Source organism: Pelodiscus sinensis, chromosome 1, assembly GCF_049634645.1.
Source record: "Pelodiscus sinensis isolate JC-2024 chromosome 1, ASM4963464v1, whole genome shotgun sequence".
Lineage (NCBI taxonomy): Eukaryota > Metazoa > Chordata > Testudines > Trionychidae > Pelodiscus > Pelodiscus sinensis.
Window position 1 is genome coordinate 224,828,734 of NC_134711.1, and position 18,526 is coordinate 224,847,259.

Sequence of the window (18,526 nt, forward strand, 5' to 3'; positions counted from 1 at the left end):
CTGGAATGGAGGTTGGATGCAGAAGGTAGCTTGGGATAAGGGACTGGAGTACAGGAAGGAGACTGGAGTCTGGGAGGGAGTTGGGATGAAGCAGGTGGTTGTGACCTAGGGCAGGGGACTGGAGTACAGGGGTTTGGGATTGTGACCTAGGGTAGGAGGGGATTGTGATCTGGGGCAGGAGATTAGGGTGCTAGATCTGAGAGGGGGTATGGGTGTAAGAGAGGGACAGAGGGTTTGGGTATGTTGAGTGGGGGGGGGCAGAGATTTGGGGGAGGAAAGGATTGGGGTGCCAGAAGCAGGCTGTGGCAAAGAGACTTACTTGGCAGCTGCCAAACTAGCCTGCCTGCAGAGCTTAAAATGTTTCCCAGCCAGCCTGCCTGGCCATGTGCTTCATGAATAACTGAGCCTAAGAGAGGGGTCATGATTCTTCTTAGCTGCCTTTTATTCTAACAAGCAGCTTGTATCGGCTAGTTTCCGCCAGAAACCGGCCAATGGGATTGTTCTGTGGGGGGGGAGGAGGTGTGGGAAGAGAGGGTGGCTCCTAAATCTTCCCCCCTCCCCTCCAGTTTCAAAACAGAAACGAGCCCTGCAGCTGCATTTCTGCATTGCACGCGGGGCTGCAGGACAAGCTGGGGAGCCTGCCTGGGGCTCCCCGCTGCCTCTGTGGGCTGGATCTGGGGGCTTGGCAGGATGGATCCGGCCCACGGGCCGTATTTTCCCCAGGCCTGGCATAGGGGCATTTTTAAAGCTAAGTGTTACCTTCATATAGTGCTTATAGATCTCAGCAGCTGCAGACATCTCCACCACAGCAAACACAATTAGCTTGCAATAGGCTGAAAGTAGACTCCGCCTCCTGTGCAAATCATTCAGCTTGTAGACCTCCTTTTCCCTCTCCTCCTCTTCTGTTAAGTCTAGGGAAATAAGCATTCTTTGGGTGACCATATTTCCCTATACCAAATATGAGACACCTTGTAAAATTGCTCAGATTTCAGTGAGTTCAAGGGCAATCGATCAGAACTATGCAGTATAAACATTCAAAATCACATTATGTTGAGCAACAACCCATTAAAAAGGCTTGCTGCATTATTTTAGAAATGTGCGTCTGTCTGACTGTCTTGTCTGTTCAAGAACTCTTCCTAAATGGTAAGAGGTAGGACCATCAAATTTGGTAAGCTGCTTCCTGGTGTCCCAATTTAAAAGTAAGGTCAGGGTTTGGCTGTGCCAGAAAAACAGAATACACCTAGAAGTTGATTATTTTCCAGAACTTGGAAGGGAGAGGGCCGAATGGAGGAGAGCTATACTGCAGAGTGACCACTGGGGACAGCCATACCAGCAAGACAATGGCCGGCTGGAGCTCACTATCTTGCTAGCTACTGGACCAGGTAAGTGGCCCCCCTGCACCAAATTCCTCCCCCTCTGGCCCTTGGACCACACCGAGGGCCGTGCAGCACAGCCCCAGCCCCTGACCAGGAGATGCTGTATGGGGCCAGAAATCCCAGTCTGGCCCCACCTCCCCCAGGAAGAAATGCCAGGGGGACTGGGAACCACCATCTGGCTTCCCCCAGGAGATGCCAGGGGCACTGAAAACCATGGCCTGCCCCCATGGAAGAGACACCAGGAGGGCCAGGAACCGTGGCCTGGCCTGCACTCTCCCAGGAGACACTGTGGGGTACAGAAGCTGCATCCCCATCCTGGCCCTCCCACCAGTAGAGGCTGGGGTGCTAGGAAATGCAGCCTGCCCCCACTGCAAGTAGAGACCAGGGGCTGCACAGCCCAGACCTGGTCCTGCCTCCCCCACAAGCAGAAGCTGGGGGTCAAACAGCTCCCCCCACAGGAACCGCTGGCTGGAGGGCAGGCAATGCATCCCCAGTCTTGTGAGATAAGCTGGTGGCCCTCCTCACAACACTGCAGGATCCCCTAGGGCAGCACAACCCCAAGCCTCCAGAAAGAGCTGCATCTGGAGCAGTGCCAACCTTGCCACCAGGTTGCCCCGGTAAGCCCTCCCTCACCTCCATGCCTTGAGCCCCCCTACCCTGATTTATACCCCACTACTCTGAGCCACCAACTCCTGCCTTAACTCCTGCTTCCCCACCCCTGCCTTCAGCCCCCCACCTGAAACCCCAGCCCTGAATCCCACACTGCTCCCTAGCCCCCTGTCCTCACTGCTCTACCTCCTCGCCTCCTACCTGAGCCCCCACTAGGATCCAGGCAATGCTGGGTAAAGCCAGTCTAGTACCTAATACAGTAAACTTCCGATAATACGGCACCTTTAGGACCCAGGGGGCGCTGGATTATCAAATATGCCGGACTATTGGAAAGGGAGGGGCTATGAAGGGTGTGGGGGGGATGCGCCCCTTGGCGCTGCGGAACCAATCCGGCAGCACCCCAGCTGTTCTGCCCCCAGCTTCCCCGATTCAGCCGCTGCTGAAACTGACCAGCGGCTGACTCCGAGAAGCCCGGGGCAGAACACCCCAGCTGCTCTGCCCCGGGGTTCCCGGAGTCAGCCGCTGGTCAGTTTCAGCAGCGGCTGAATCGGGGGCAGAGCATCTCCAATTGTCCAGCACTTCCGGGTTCCAGATGGTGCCAGACCATCAGGAGTGCCGGACCATTGGATGCCGGACCAATGGAATTTTACTGTTAATAGGTTAAAAAATTAACAATATAGACTTACAATTAGAATAATAGGGTTGGAAGAAATCTCAAGAGGTTATTGAGTCCAGCCCCCTGCCCAAAGCAGGACCAACCCCAACTAAATCATCCCAGCCAGGGCTTTGTCAAGCCGAGACTTTAAAACTTCTAGGGAAATTCTACCACCTCCTTAGGTAACCCATTCCAGTGTTTCTCCATCCTCCTAGTGAAATTATCTTTTCTTAATATCCAACCTAGACCTCCCCCACTGTAACTTGAGACCATTGCTCCTAGTTCTGCCATCTGTCACCACTGAGAACAGCCTCTCTCCAGCCTCTTTGGAACCCCCCTTCAGGAAGTTGAAGGCTGCTATCAAATGCCCCCTCACTCTTCTCTTCTGTAGACTAAATAAATCCAAATCCCTCAGCCTCTCCTTGTAAGTAATGTGCTCCAGTGCCCAAATAATTTTGGTTGGCTTCCGCTGCACTTTCTCCAATGCACCCACATCCGTTCTGTAATGGGGGGGAATGGAGGACCAGAACTGGATGCAATACTCCAGATGTGCCCTTACCAGAGCTGAATAAAGGGGAATAATCACTTCTCTAGATCTGCTGGAAATGCTCCTGTTAATACACCCTACTATGCCATTAGCCTTCTTGGCTATAAGGGCACACAGTTGATTCACAGCCAGCTTCTCATCCGCTATAATCCCCAGGTCCTTTTCTGCCAAATTGCTGCTAAACCAGTCGGTCCTCGGCCTGTAATTAAGTGTTTACTGCTCTTTAGAAGTGCCTGACTTGTCTGCATCTTGCTTCCTCCACAGTGTGATGTTTCTTCTGGTCTGTATTTGTCACATGAACCAATTTTTTGAAGGAGCTGCTTGTTTTTCAGCAACTTGTCATAAAATGCAGCACAGTCTAGGGCAAAATTCACTCACACAGACAAAATAGCCTTCATGGTAGAAACACCAAGATATGATTTTTCAGGTGACCAAACTGCATTAATTGCTGAAAAGACATGTTCAACAGAGGTTGCGGCACCTGGCAAACACTGCCTTTGCCAGATCTGAGTATTCTGCTGTCTTACTGTCCATCTGTTGAAAAATGTTCCACCACCTTCCAGAAATGAGGGTTTTCTGAGTGTTCCAGTCAGACATGTGACAAGATTTTATTGGTTTTGCAGTTGTCTGACTATTAATCAAAAAGACAATTCTCATTTATCAAATGTAGGGTGGGAATTCTTGTGTGGCAAAGGCAAGACTGCTTTGTACACCATCCCACACTAGCATGTTTCTCAAGAGGGCCCACCCAAGCTTTTCCGAGCACTTAACAGCAGGTTTCTAGTGCTCCACATACTTCAGAGATGTTGAATACAAATTCTCATCAACAGCATTGTAAAATACCTGTTCCTTAATTCCCTTCCCCCTGCCACCACCAAAGACTTCAGTGGGGTCCTTGTGTGTGATGTGACAAATCTTTCTCTGAGCCTCATGCTAAATAATTTTGCAGGGTACAAATATCCAGTGCAACTTCCTGTCACCAATGAGTCGTTTTTCTCAACTGCCTCTACTATCTTTGGACGGGTGGCTTTTTGCTTATTAGCAAAAGCAATCCACAGTTCTGTGCAAGGGTTACTGAACACTTTCTTAAACAGTGTTGGGCATGCGTCTTGAGAGAGAAAATATAACTGGTGCCCATCAAAAAAAGCTCCTTTGCTCTAGCAATTTAAAATACTCCAGTTGACAGATCAGCAGAAGTCCTTCTATTCTTCAACATGAACAGTGTAAATGTGAAATTATTTACAAACTTTCATGGCAAAGGACTCCAAAACAATTAGAAGGCAGTCAGCTGCTGCTTGCAGGCAGTTATAAATGATGTGAGCACCAAAGCTAAAGATCTCTTCCTCTCATTTGAGTTGCAGTTTTTGTCATGCACTGTTTTTCCCAGCACGTTTTACCACCACCGCTTGTACTGGCATTGTCTATACAAAGCCCAACAAGTTTGTCACTAAGGGTACATCTAGACTACAGGCTTTTGTCGACAGATACTGTCGACAAAGCTTCTGTTGACAAAGAGCGTCTAGACAACATTCAGTTCTGTCGACAAAGCAAGCTGCTTTGTCGACAAGGCAGTGTAGATGCAAAGAACAGTTTAGATGCAATAACGCCTTCTATCGACAGAACTCTGTCGACAAAAGGCGTTATTCCTCGTAAAATGAGGTTTACCAGCGTCGACAAAACTGCTGAGTTCTGGCGACGTTATGTTGACAGAACTCAGCAGCAGTGTAGACACAGGTTTAGTTTTGTCGACAAAAGTCCACTTTTGTCGACAAAACCCTGTAGTCTAGACACACCCAAAGAAAATGCTTCTCAATTAATATAGAAATCTGCACTCGGTATCAGAAGTTTCACACGGTAGAGAATAAAACTCAATAACGTTTGTGTTTACCCCATCAGAGGGAGCAGCTAGGGACTCTGTACAGCTAAGGTGCAGAGAGGGATAGCCAGGGGCTGTGTGCAGACAGGAGGATACCTCAGGATTCAGAGAAGGGGTATCTAGAGACTGTGTGCCAGGACGACTTTGTGGTCCCCTAGTTTCTTAGGGCTCTGCCAGCCACGGAGCTGGGTCCCTCACCCCTGCCGGTTTTACTGGCTGTGTGAGCAAAGGGGGCTGGGAGCTATGGGGAAGCTTCTCTCCTCTCCTGCTGGACAGGGGGTTGGACACCACTGCTGCCTGTGCTATGACACCAGCCAGGGAGCAGCTGCCCATGATCTGGGCTCTTGCCTCTGACCTGGCATGGGGCAGGGAGAGAGAGAGCTGTGGAACTGTCTCTGGCACTGCTCTGCATGTGCTAGAGGGCCCCATAATTCTGCCCATGCGCTCTGGAGCCTTCTCCCTCATAGGGAGCACTAGGCATGGAGGACTCAGCTCTGCCGCTCCTAGTTTGAGCTCCAGCACTCATGGCTTGAAGGATGGGAGGGGACAGGGATTGGGGAGTGTGGATGCTGAGGATTCAGGGGGCACCCCAGATCAGGGCTTCAGCCTGAAGGGTACTGGGAATTCAGACCAGTTGCAGACCAGGGCATGAAATTCAGTGTGGGGGAGGGGGATGGCAGCCTCCTCCCCGCTGCTTTATGGTGCACATAGGGAGCAGTGACACACACCCTTCACCCCCACACACCATTACCCTGTATCACACACAGGCTGCATCTCTTCCTACCCAACTCCTGCCTTTTCGTCTCTGCACCCTGCCTGAGAGCACCACCTGCTGGCTACTGCCTGCCGCATTCACCTGCCAGCCACAAACAGGAGGCTGCTGTGGCTGCCTGACACCAACTGACCAGCAGGGAGAGCACCACAGCGGAAAACACGGGACAATCCCCTCCCCCCCCCCTTTTTTTTTTAAGTTGACACATGTAAGGGGACTTAAATAAGGGACTGTCCCATGTGAAACAGGATGGATGGTCACCCTAAGTGTGCTAAAGCTTTGTTCTAACATTTTACTCAATTGATTCTATTTTTAAGACCAGCTTTAATCGAAATAACACAAACTCAGTTGTTCAGTCAACTCTCTAAACAACAGATGCTATCCTTAACAGAGAATATAGGTGTATTTCCATTTCAAAGCTCACAGTTAATGACCGTGCAAGCTGCTCATCTGCATATCCTTTTCATTCTGATCTTTCCAGGGATTTCACATTTCTATCTGTCAGAATCTCCTTGTAAGATCCTGGCTATAGCTGTAGGACAGGATTAACACAGAGCACAGAACCAAATCCAAACACACCTGATAGAAAAAGACTGATGAACCATATCCGCATCCTTTCCTTAAAAGAAATCAATGCCAGCACCCAACACCCAGTTCATGAGTACCTCCACACAAACAAGCAGTACATCAGTAGTCACCAACCAGAAGACTGGGATCTACTGGTAGATCTTGGAGCTTCTGACAGGGGATCCTGACTGGTTTGGCCAAGAGGCTATTAAGTGCCGGTACTTCAGCTGCCCCTCCCCCTGCTGCTGCGCACCTCCTGCCCTTTGCCTTGGAGCTGCCTCCCCCCACCCCCAGGAGCCTCCGGCAGGGCAGGGTAAGGAGAAGAGGGGTGCTGATGTCAAGGTGCCCCCTCTCTCACCTTGTATCCTAGCTCCACAGAGTGGGGGAGGCGGCACAAGAGGACTTGGGATGGAGTTTTCTGGCTGCTTTTGGGAATGGTGCAGTGCCAGGGCAGGGGTGAGCCTGACTTGCCACCACTCAGAAGCCACCTGAGATAAGCAGTGTCTAGTTGAAGCCCAAATACTAAAACCCTATCCTAGTCACGAACCCCCCCGCCCCAGCACCCCAAGTCCCTGTCCTAGCCCTGAGCACTCCTGCATCCAAACACATCCCCCAGAGTCCAACCTAGAACCCCCTCTGACACCCCAACTGCCTGCCCCAAGAGCAGCTCAGAGCCCTTCTTGGACTCCAAATCCCTTAATCCAAGACCAGAGCCTGCACCCCAACCCGCTGCCCCTGCCTGGTGAAAGTGAGGGAGGATGGGGGAGAGAGGGAGTGAGTAGGGGGTGTGGAAGCAGGACTAAGGGAAAGGGGATTTGGGTGACTATTTCAGGGTTTGTCAGTAGCAGAGCAGGAGTCTGGGTCACTCTGACTCCTGCTAACGCGAGAGCCAGAAGAGACACTGTGTTCGCCTCTCTGTCTCTCCCATATTGATAAGAGTGGAATGCTTACCTCAGTGAGAGCCTTGAGATAAGACAGTGTCCGATGGGAACTGAGTGGGCAGGGAAGTAATTGTTTAATGTTATATGTAATAGAAAGGTATATATATTGGCTTTTAATTGTTTTGTATTTGAAGAACTGTTTTCGCTGTCTTCCCTTGCAATATTGCTCGAATAAACTGCCTCTGGCTACTTGTTGCTTAAACACAACGCAGAGTGAAGGCTCGTTTTCTTCCACAATTTGGTGCCGTGACTCGGATGGCAACGCCCGGGTGAGGGCAGCGGCAGCTGCTGCAGGCCGTATCCCCTGCTAACCCCAAAGGCGCCTTGCGAGAGGTAAGAGACCTTTTGAAATCTCTGAGGGGGTCAGAGGGAGGACTGCCTGTGGAGCTGTCTGCCTCGTTGGGCTCATGCCATCCGAACTTCTTGACAATGTTTTCTTCCACAGGGGTGAGGCCTCAGAGAAGGGGCACAAAGGGGGCAGGGTAAGAGTATTTGGGTTTGAGGTAGAGTTTGGATTGCACAATTCAAAAAGTGATCTCATGCTTAAAAAAGTTGGATCCCATGGAAGAAGAATTTAGTTGCCAGTTTTTAAGTGGTTATCAACAACAGCGAAGAGGAAAAAGAATTTGCAGATAATGAATATGTGAACCATTTGGAAAATGGTTAGTTCTCAAGTGGATGACAATTATATAGATTGTAAACTTTCTGGGGCAGGTTGTTTTGTTCTGTGGGTGTATAGTGCCTAACACACTCAGGTCCTGGTCCATAACGGGCCCACAAGCATTACTTCAGTACAAATAACAACACTTTTGAGAACCAGATGCTTTTAGAGTTTTTGCCAGCCTAGTTGCTTGAGGTGCTTGGAGATAGTTACCTACAAAAGGAAAGTATGGGAGGGAGAGACTCTTGCCCGGCATTAATTCAGCCTACTGACTGCCAGAGAGCTTCCCTCATCTATGGTCTAGCAGGCCCAATTACCTGTTTCTGGGTCTCAAACCCAGCCTCTAGCCTAGGAACCAATGAGAGGCAGGTAGGCTAACCAGGATCGTGTGACTGTCAGGGTCACAACTGATAGGGGGCAACTGCCAGGACAGGCAGACGGGTTCAAGGCAGAGAAAAGACTAGGAATCATTCCCGGATGAAAGAGTTTGTTGAGTTTATTGTAGGGGAGAAAGTAAGATGCAGGAGGGGGGAAAGTTGAGAGGACTGAGGAATTTTTCACCATATCCAGTTCTTCACAGCAGATTGCTAGATGAGTATCACAGAACCATAGAAATGTAGGGTTGAAAAGGACCTTGAAAAATCAGCTAGTCCAGCTCTCTGCACTGCGGCAGGACAAGTAAACCCAAACCATCCCTGAGAAGTGTTATATTATATTAGCCTTTTTCACCCCTCCAGCACGCTGTTGACTCATGCTCAATTTGTGATTCAATATACACCAGGGAGTGGGTGAGCATAGTTGTCCATCAGCGGGGAGGGGAGGAGTGTGTGTGTGTTTGCGCACACGTGCATTTGCTACTTTGTTATATTATCAATAAATGTAGCGTGTTGCCTTATCCCCCTGAAAAAGATCTTGTGTGCTTCTTATAAGCATAACACAACCACCTTAGCCCCTTTTATATTAGCAATACCTCCCTTGGTAAAGCCACAGCAGACATAAATTGCCATACACTGAGTGATCCATTGTGTTTGTATTCACATGCTACAGCTCCATTTGTGAAGAAATCCAAAAAATTAGCAATCCTTTCATTTGACAATGTCAAACGCTGCAGATGAATGGCATCAGCAAACATTAATTTACTTCCCTGCTGAGGAAAGTGGCTGACCTTTGATTTCTTCTTCTTCCTCTGTGAAAACGTGATCCTGAATGAACAAGAGCATTTTTGACTGAAGGGATGTGCTGGGAAGATACTGAATAATTCCTACAGTTTCATCATCATCCAAAGCTTGGTGGCTCAAAATCATCAGCAAATCACAGAGTATCATGAAGGCCTGTAACATATACACATACCAAACAAGGATTTAGGAAGTTCGGGAAAAGCTGCTAGACCAACGATATTTTTCCATCTCGGTTATCAACTAGTTTTGCTATGAGACCAAAGCTCTGACTTTGGGCCTGGTTTCAAAAGTATGGAGTACCCTTAGCTCAGCCCTTCTGGAGATCAAGAATTTGTGAGAGCAACATACTAATCCCCATTCCCATCTGCTGAAGATTTGCTAACTTGTATAAAAAAAACCTGCATTCTGTCATGTGCCAATGTCACTCTTCTTAGAAGTCTCGGGAGCTGAACTATGGAACACTTTGTTCCTGGTTTTCCATTTCTGCAGTTATATCTCAGCAAGGAAACCCATTTTTTCAAGCATTTATAAACAAACAAGAGCAGTAAATACACTCACACCAACAGTGAGTGTAGTGATTGTTAAAAGGAGAACTGCAAATGCAAATATGAAAAATCAATTTATTTCAATAATATGTGCTGAAGGTGTCCTGCCAATTAACCAAAGTCAGAAAGAGCATTCACAGCACATCAGCAACAAAAACAGCAACCTTTTGTTTCCTCTGCCACACTCCAGTTCAGTTTCCTTGAATCACAACCTGTCAACTCCCAATCCAGAGTGGCACCATGCTGTGACCTCAGTTTATATAATCATGTTAATGCTTTTAGTCTTCAAATCATATGACACACATTAATCCATCCCAAAAACACTTCAAGGTAAATTTTGTTCTGTTTGCTTTACAGATGGAAAAACTTCAGACAGTCAATGGCAGAACTGTGATTAGAACTCAAAAATTCCTAATATCTGGTCTTGTGCTTAAACCTCTAGACTTCATCTGTTTCTTCCGTCCATAGAGCCAGAGACCAATGAAGTCCAGAGCTGTAGTCCAGAGGAGGATTATAGCACATTGTGCATTTTAGAAATGTTAGCATTGTTTTACATGTACAATTTAAGAATATTTTGCAAACCCTTGTAATACATTTTATTAATGAAAGGCTGAATAATGTATCCCAAGGATTATCCTAGCGGCAGCACTTAGCACAAGTACTGCAGAGGAGAAACAAACAATCTTGCTATTTATATTTTCACTTCAGTTTTATTTAACAATGCAATCCAAACTTAACCTCCAGTCCTGCAACTGGCTCCATGCAAATGTATTACTGTGCTTTTGCAGAGCACAGTGCTCTCATTAACAAGGACACTGCTTTTAAAAAGCAAAATAAATAAAGAAAAAGATTTCAAGGAAGAATGAATAAACAAATCATTAAACAAACTAGCCCCTAAAGAGCCACTGACCTTTTCACTTAAATCTTTATCTTCATGGCTGAAGTAGCATGCACAAATCTGGCAGAAAAATCTCAACTCTCTGCTTAGTGCGAAAAGGGCCTCCTAAAATTAATGGGGGGGGAAAAGATTAGAGAAAAGATGGACACAGACACCTAGCAAAGGACAGGAATGGGGCCCCAAGACATGTATATCTATTGAATCAATCCCTAAATGGTTGGTTCCCTTCTATCACTTCTGAAACATCAAAAATAAAAAAATGCCACTTCCAATGTTGGTACAGGCAGTCCCCGGGTTACGTACAAGATAGGGTACGTCTACACTACAGCGCTAGTTCGAACTAACTTAGTTCGAATTAGCTAATTCGAACTAACACGTCTAGAACTAAAATCTAGTTCGAATTAGCGTTTTGCTAATTCGAACTAGCAAGTCCACATTGAGTGGACCCTGAACTGGGCTTAAGGATGGCCGGAAGCAGTGCCGGCAGGGCATAAAAGGAGGACTTAGAGCATGGAGATGCTGTCTCAGGCTAGCCGAGGGCTGCGCTTAAAGGGTCCCGACCCCCACCCCGGACAGACAGTTCTCAGGGGTGCCCCGCTTGCAAAGAAGTTCTGGCTTGGATTGCCCGGACTACCCACACTGGGCACATCACAGCACTCGGCCATCAGCCCGGCTGCACTTGCCGCAGGCTGCCATCTGGGGAGAGGGGATAATTGGGGGGCTGCAGGAGAGCTTCCACCCCCAGAAGCCCGCAGAGCCAGCCCAGTCCTCCCCATCGGGGGCTCGTACCCCATTCCTCCCTCACCTCCTTCCACTTACCCTTCCCTAGCCCCTCTTCTTATTGATGTACAAAATAAAGATAACGTTTTTTCCAACATTGACTCTGTCTTTATTGAACAAAACTGGGGGAAACTGGGAAAAGGAGGTAGGAGAGGGGAAGAGAAAGGCTGGGAGAGGGGAGGGCAACTAACATGATCAGGGGTTGGGAACAGGTCCCAGATGAAGAAAGGCTACAGAGACTGGGACTGTTCAGCTTAGAAAAGAGGAGACGGAGGGGGGACAGAATAGAGGTCTCTAAAAGCAGGGGTTGGGTGGAGAGGGTGCATTCAGAAAAGTTCTTCCTGAGTTCCCATAAAGAAGGACTAGAGGACACCAAAGGAAAGGAATGGGTAGCAGGCTTGAAACTAGTAAGAGAAAGTTGTTCTTCTTGACAAAGCAAATAGTTAACCTGCGGAACTCCTTGCTGCAGGAGGATGTGAAGGCTACAACTAGAACAGAGTTTAAAGGGAAGTGAGATCAAGTCATGGAGGTTGGGTCCATGGAGTGGTATTAGCCAGGGGGTAGGAGTGGTGTCCCTGCCCAAAGTTTGTGGAAGGCTGGAGAGGGATGGCACGAGACAAATGGCTTGGTCACTGTCTTCGGTCCATCCCCTCCAGGGTCCCTAGGGTTGGCCGCTGTCGGCAGACAGGCTACTGGGCTAGATGGACCTTTGGTCTGACCCAGGACGGCCATTGTAAGCTCAGGACTCAGGGTCGGGGGTCTCAGTGGACCCCCTTGATTTTCATGCACACCTGCTCCTGGGTGGCCAGGCTGGCAGCTCTCCTGCCCTAGACGGCCACTTTCCTGTGCCTAGTGCGGAGATCGTGGACGAGGTCCACGATGTCCGCACTAGCCCAGGAAGGTGCCCGCCTCTTGCGGTCCAGGGCAAGCTCCCGGGAGCCGCCAGCCTGGTCCCGGCAAGAGGGGGTGGGCTGGGGGGCATCGGGTGGGTGGCTCTGTGCCGTGTCAGGTGCAGGGTCTGCTAGCTGGGTGCTGGCAGGCTTGCACCTGGCACGGGCACCATAGCCCGCCCGTGCCCCTTTAAGAGGTCCGGGTGTCACATTACCGAATTGGAGGGAAGCAGCCAGATCGCTGCTGCACCCCTAGGTGGGGGTGTTGGCCCCGGAGATCTGTATGAGGGGGAGCCATGTGGGGTATTGAATGGGAGCTTGTTGTTTTCCAGTCCTGTGTACACTGTTTATGTGAGTGTATAATGTCTGTGTGTGTAGATCTGTAATCTGTGTGGAAACTGAAGATTTCCCTGCATGTGGTTAAGCATTGGGCAGGGCTGAGCCTGTGGAGCCTGTGGACATGCTAATTACCTGTGGGACAATGGTTCTCAATGGGCCAAAGACACACCCAAAGAATGGGGGCTGTCCTGAGAGCAGCCAGCAGGGAAGACAGAGAGGCTGAGGACCAGGTGACCTGCTGCATACAAGAAGAGGCCAGGAAGGAGTATAAAGAGGCCATGTGGTCGATGCCATTTTGTTCTCAGCTCAGCACTTCATCCCAGAGGCAGCACTGCAGGGATTGAAGAGCCCGGAAGACCTGTGAACCCATCCTGATCGTAGGATGTGCAATAAGAACTTTTAAACCAGCAGCTGCAACATCTCTGCTAGAGCCTGCATCGAGGACTAGGAGATTCGGTGCATGTAACGTACTGTACTTTAACAACCTTACTCTCATGCTTTTCTTTCTTGTGATAATAAACCTTTAGATATAGATTCTAAAGGATTGGCCCAGCGTGATTTGTGGTAAGGTCCAGAGGGTAAATTGACCAGGGATCTGTGGCTGGTTTCTTGGAACCGGACAGAACTTGTTCGGGGTAGGTGGGATTGGGTGCTAGGACCCCCCACCTGTGTATAGGCCCGGGGCCATCTGGGGCACGGATATTGCTGGGGTGTCGGAGGGGTTTTGCTCGGGAGGCATCAGGCAGGCTGCTGAAGCGCTCTGTGAGACTGGTTTGTGGCCTGTTTGGAGAGGTCGCCAGTCAGGGGGACTGTAAAGAGCCCCGGATTTGAGCAATTCGCCCTGAGCGGACGCCCTAAGCTGTGCCCAGACACGGCCCGGTCTGTCACAGTGGCGTAGTCGGCAGGATACTCACATAAACAGTGTACACAGGACTGGAAAACAACAAGCTCCCATTCAATACCCCACATGGCTCCCCCTCATACAGATCTCCGGGGCCAACACCCCCACCTAGGGGTGCAGCAGCGATCTGGCTGCTTCCCTCCAATTCGGTAATGTGACACCGGGGCCGGGAGGGGGGCATAGAGTTTCCCTGGTGTTGGCCAGAGTGGCCACCAGGGAAACCTGGGGAGGGCTAGCCTCCCACTAGTTCGAACTAAAGGGCTACACAGCCCTTAGTTCGAACTAGCTAGTTCGAACTAGGCGTTAGTCCTCGTAAAATGAGGTTTACCTAGTTCGAACTAAGCGCTCCGTTAGTTCGAATTAAGTTCGAACTAACGGAGCGCTAGTGTAGCGCCTAGGAAAGTTAGTTCGAACTAACGTCCGTTAGTTCGAACTAACTTTGTAGTGTAGACATACCCATAGGGACTGTAGGTTTGTTCTTAAGTTGAATCTGTATGTAAGTCGGAACTGGCATCCAGATTCAGCCACTGCTGAAACTGATCAGTTTCAACAGCGGCTGAATCTGGACACCAGTTCCGACTTACATACAGATTCAACTTAAGAACCCCAGGCGTCCCCAAGTCAGCTGCTGCTGAAACTGATCAGCAGCTGATTCCAGGAAGCCCGGGGCAGAGCAACTCTGCCTCGGGCTTCCTGTAGTCAGCCGCTGGTCAGTTTCAGCAGCGGCTGACTTGGGGACGCCTGGGGCAGAGCAGCTCGGGTGCTGCTGGGTTGGTCCAGTAGCGCCGAGGAGCGGTGCTGCGGGACCAACCGGCAGCGCCCCACCTGCTCTACCACAGGCCCCGGGCTTTGCTCCACGTCTCCCTGGTCTGCTGGGGGGGGGGCACTAGCTGCGTCCCCCCCCCAGAGACCAGGGAGACACGGAGCAAAGCGGCGGAGGAACCGGGCCGGACCGCGGCGCTTGCAGATCAGCGCCCAGTCCGGCCCGGGTCCTCCGCGGCTTTGCCCAGCGTCTCCCTGGTCTGCTGGCTCCCCCAGCAGACCAGGGAGACGGGGAGCAGCTTTTCTCGCCCCGGAGGAGGCAGCCGGCGGGACCAGGCGTCCCGCCGCTCCAGTCCTCCGGGGCGAAAAAATCCCCGTTTGTAACTGCGGATCCGACATAAGTCGGATCCGCGTAACTCGGGGACTGCCTGTATCTTATTCTGTTTACAGGGGTACAAAAGAGGAAGAGGACAGACTGTAGAAAACAGCAATTCTCATAGAAGTCAGAAATCTCTAGACAGAAACTACATACTTGTTTTTATTTGTATGTAGATCAAATGTATGAGCATTCGCATTTTTGTACTTTAAAACTAACATAGCCCATGAAGTGCTTAGCATGCTTTTAGTGCTGTGTAATATCAATTCATAAATAATTATTATAGTAAAAAACTGATAGTAAGATTGCCTAACACTTGTCTTGGGCATTCTTCATGCATATCATAGGCTAGGTCTACACTACACCCCTCTGTCGGCAGAGGGATGGAAATAAAGCACATTGAACGGGCAAATGAAGCGGGGATTTAAATACCCCGTGCTTCATTTGCATAATCACGTTCTGGCACTGTCTCGAACAAGCGCCATTTCGAAACTGAAACCGCAGTTTAGACACAGTTCTGCAGACAGCGGGGTGATTTTCGACAGATCCTGTTCTCATCGTTTTTTTGAGTACAGGATCTGTAGAAAAATCACCCTGCTGTCCGCAGAACCACATCTAAACCGCTGTTTCAGTTTCAAAATGGCGCTTGTTCAAAACAGCGCCAGAAAGTGATTATGCAAATGAAGCACAGGATATTTTAATCCCCGCTTCATTTGCGCTTTTGATGTGCTTTATTTATATCTCTCTGCCGACAGAGGGGTGTAGTGTAGACACGGCTATAGTGTACTAAACACAAACATACGTAAAGACTGAATTCCAAGGGTTTTCATTGAATATTGTATCATCGCTGTTTTTTTTATTTTAATTTTAACAATCTGTTTATCAAGCAAATCCTTGCCTCCGCCATAGAATACTAGGACTGGAAGGGACCTCAAGAGGTCATCGAGTCCAGTCCTCTGCCCTCATGGCAGGACCAAATACTGTCTAGACCATTCCTGATAGACATTTATCTAACCTACTCTTAAGTATCTCCACAGATGGAGATTCCACAACCTCCCTGGGCAATTTATTCCAGTGTGTGACTACCCTGACAGTTAGGAACTTTTTCCTAATGTCCAACCTAAACCTCCCTTGCTGCAGTTTAAGCCCATTGCTTCTTGTTCTATCCCCAGAGGCCAAGATGAACAAGTTTTCTCCCACCTCATGACAACCTTTTACATATCTGAAAACTGCTATCATGTCCCCCCTCAATCTTCTCTTTTCTAAACTAAACAATCCCAATTCCTTCAGCCTTCCCTCATAGATCATGTTCTCTAGACCTTTAATCATTCTCATTGCTCTTCTCTGGAGCCTCTTCAATTTCTCCACATCTTTCTTGAAATGCAGTGCCCAGAACTGAACACAATACTCCAACTGAGGCCTAATCAGCACAGAGTAGAGTAGAAGAATGACTTCTCGTATCTTGCTCACAACACACAAGGATATGCCAGGATTCAGGAACACAGAACATTGTACTGAACACAGAAGAGCATTTGCTCAATTTAATTATATCCTCACAGCGATTTTTAAAAGCCTACACTTTTCCAATGTTAAAAACTCAGAAGAGAAAAATGCCTGATCCTAATCTGGTTCCTCCAAGGAAATATTCACAGGACCATTTTGGGAAAGCCATGAAAGAACAGCAAGTGAATGTGAACCTTTAAAGTACAACACTTGGTTTCAGAATTATTTGCACTAGCCAACCTTGGAAGATGACCTCTCAACAACTGAAGATAGCTGCCACAAGAGAGCAAAGTATGTGCACTGTAGAGCTGGTAGGACCATCTGAAATAAAAGTACATATCTTTTAATAATGTGAAAGGCTTGGTAGTGAAAGCAAAGAATCAACATCTCATATTCTGTATGCTGCTTGTACTACTATCTCTGCAGCATGAGACATTTAGATCCCAAAACCAAATTCCCTCAGAACCCACTGAATTAAGTCCGAGGGTATGTCTACACTACAGCACTAATTCGAACTAACTTAATTCGAATTAGTTAATCTGAACTAAGCTAATTCGAACTAGTGCATCTAGACCTAAAAACTAGTTCGAATTAGCGTTTTGCTAATTCGAACTAACATGTCCACATTGAGTGGACCCTGAACCGAGGTTAAGGATGGCCGGAAGCAGTGCCGGCAGGGCATCAGATTAGGACTTAGAGTGTGGAGCTGCTGTCTCAGGCTAGCTGAGGGCTGTGCTTAAAGGGACCCGACCCCTATCCCAGACAGACAGTTCTCAGGGGTTCCCCGCTCACTTGTCTAACTTGATGAGGAACAGCAGAGCAGTCCTGGCTTGGAGTGCCCTGAATGCCCACACTCGGCACATCACAGGACTCGGCCATCAGACCGGCTGCACTTGCCGCAGGCTGCCATCCAGGAGGAGTGGGGTCAATCGGGGGGCTGCAGGAGAGCTTCCACCCCGAGTAGCCCGCAGAGCCACCCCAGTCCTCCCCATCGGGGGCTCATACCCCATTCCTCCCTCACCTCCTTCCCCTTACCCCTCCCTAGCCCCCCTTCCTGATGTACAAAATAAAGGACACGTGTGTTCAAAAATAGAAACTCTCTTTATTGAACAAAACTCAGGGAGACTGGGGAAAGGAGGTGGGAGAGGGAAAGAGAGAGTGGGAGAGGGGAGGGCAACTAAAATGATCAGGGGTTTGGAACAGGTCCCATATGAAGAGAGGCTAAAGAGAGTGGGACTTCTCAGCTTAGAAAAGAGGAGACCGAGGGGGGATATGATAGAGGTCTATAAAAGCATGAATGGTGTGGAGAGGGTGCATAAAGAAAAGTTCTTCATTAGTTCCCATAATAGAAGGACTAGAGGACACCAAATGAAATGAATGGGTAGCAGGCTTCAAACTAATAACAGAAAGTTGTTCTTCACAAAGCAAATAGTCAACCTGTGGAACTCCTTGCTGCAGGAGGCTGTGAAGGCTAGAACTGGAACAGAGTTTAAAGAGAAGTTAGATAAAGTCATGGAGGTTGGGTCCATGGAGTGCTATTAGCCAGGGGGTAGAAATGGTGTCCCTGGCCTCTGTTTGTGGAAGGCTGGAGATGGATGGCATGAGACAAATGGCTTGGTCATTGTTTCGGTCCATCCCCTCCAAGGTCCCTAGGGCTGGCCGCTGTCGGCAGACAGGCTACTGGGCTAGATGGACCTTTGGTCTGACCCAGTACGGCCATTCTAAGCTCAGGGCTCAGGGTCGGGGGTCTCACTGGACCACCCTGATTTTCATGCAAACCTGCTCCTGGGTGGCCAGGCTGGCAGCTATCCTGCCCTAGACAGCCACTTTCCTGTGCCTAGTGCGGAGGTTGTGGATGAGGTCCACGATCTCCGCACTAGACCTGATGGGCGCCCGCCTCTTGTGGACCCGGGCTGGCTCCCGGGAGCCACCAGCCTGGTCCCGGGAAGAGGCAGAGGGCTGGGTGGCAGCGGGTGGCTGGTTTGTGCCGTGCCAGGTGCAGGGTCTGCTGGCTGGGTGCTGGCAGGCTTGCACCTGGCACAGGAACCGTAGCCAGACCGTGCCCCTTTAAGGGCTCTGGGGCCGGGAGGGGGGCAGACGAGTTTCCCTGGTGGTGCCCAGAGTGGCCACCAGGGAAAGCTGGGGAGGGCTAGCCTCCCACTAGTTCGAATTAAGTGGCTACACAGCCCTTAATTCGAACTAGCTAATTCGAACTAGGCATTAGTCCTCGTGGAATGAGGTTTACCTAGTTCGAATTAAGCGCTCCGCTAGTTCGAATTAAGTTCGAACTAATGGTTTGCCTGTGTAGCGCCTATCAAAGTTAATTCGAACTAACGTCTGTTAGTTCGAA

At 49.4% G+C, this 18,526-nt stretch overlaps 1 protein-coding gene across 6 annotated transcripts in view; it reads right to left on the minus strand.

Moving 5' to 3' along the window:
• The window catches only part of LOC102454764 (cohesin subunit SA-2-like), a 108,635-nt gene that overhangs the window by 14,759 nt on the left and 75,350 nt on the right, over window positions 1-18,526 (minus strand). For all 6 annotated transcript variants that reach the window (XM_075916025.1, XM_075916026.1, XM_075916018.1 and 3 more), the window contains 4 exons: window positions 16,417-16,497; window positions 10,638-10,730; window positions 9,170-9,335; window positions 760-911 (listed from right to left, as the gene is read on the minus strand). In XM_075916025.1, coding sequence (XP_075772140.1) covers window positions 760-911; window positions 9,170-9,335; window positions 10,638-10,730; window positions 16,417-16,497 — 492 coding nt within the window. The remainder of the gene's footprint in view (window positions 1-759; window positions 912-9,169; window positions 9,336-10,637; window positions 10,731-16,416; window positions 16,498-18,526) is intronic.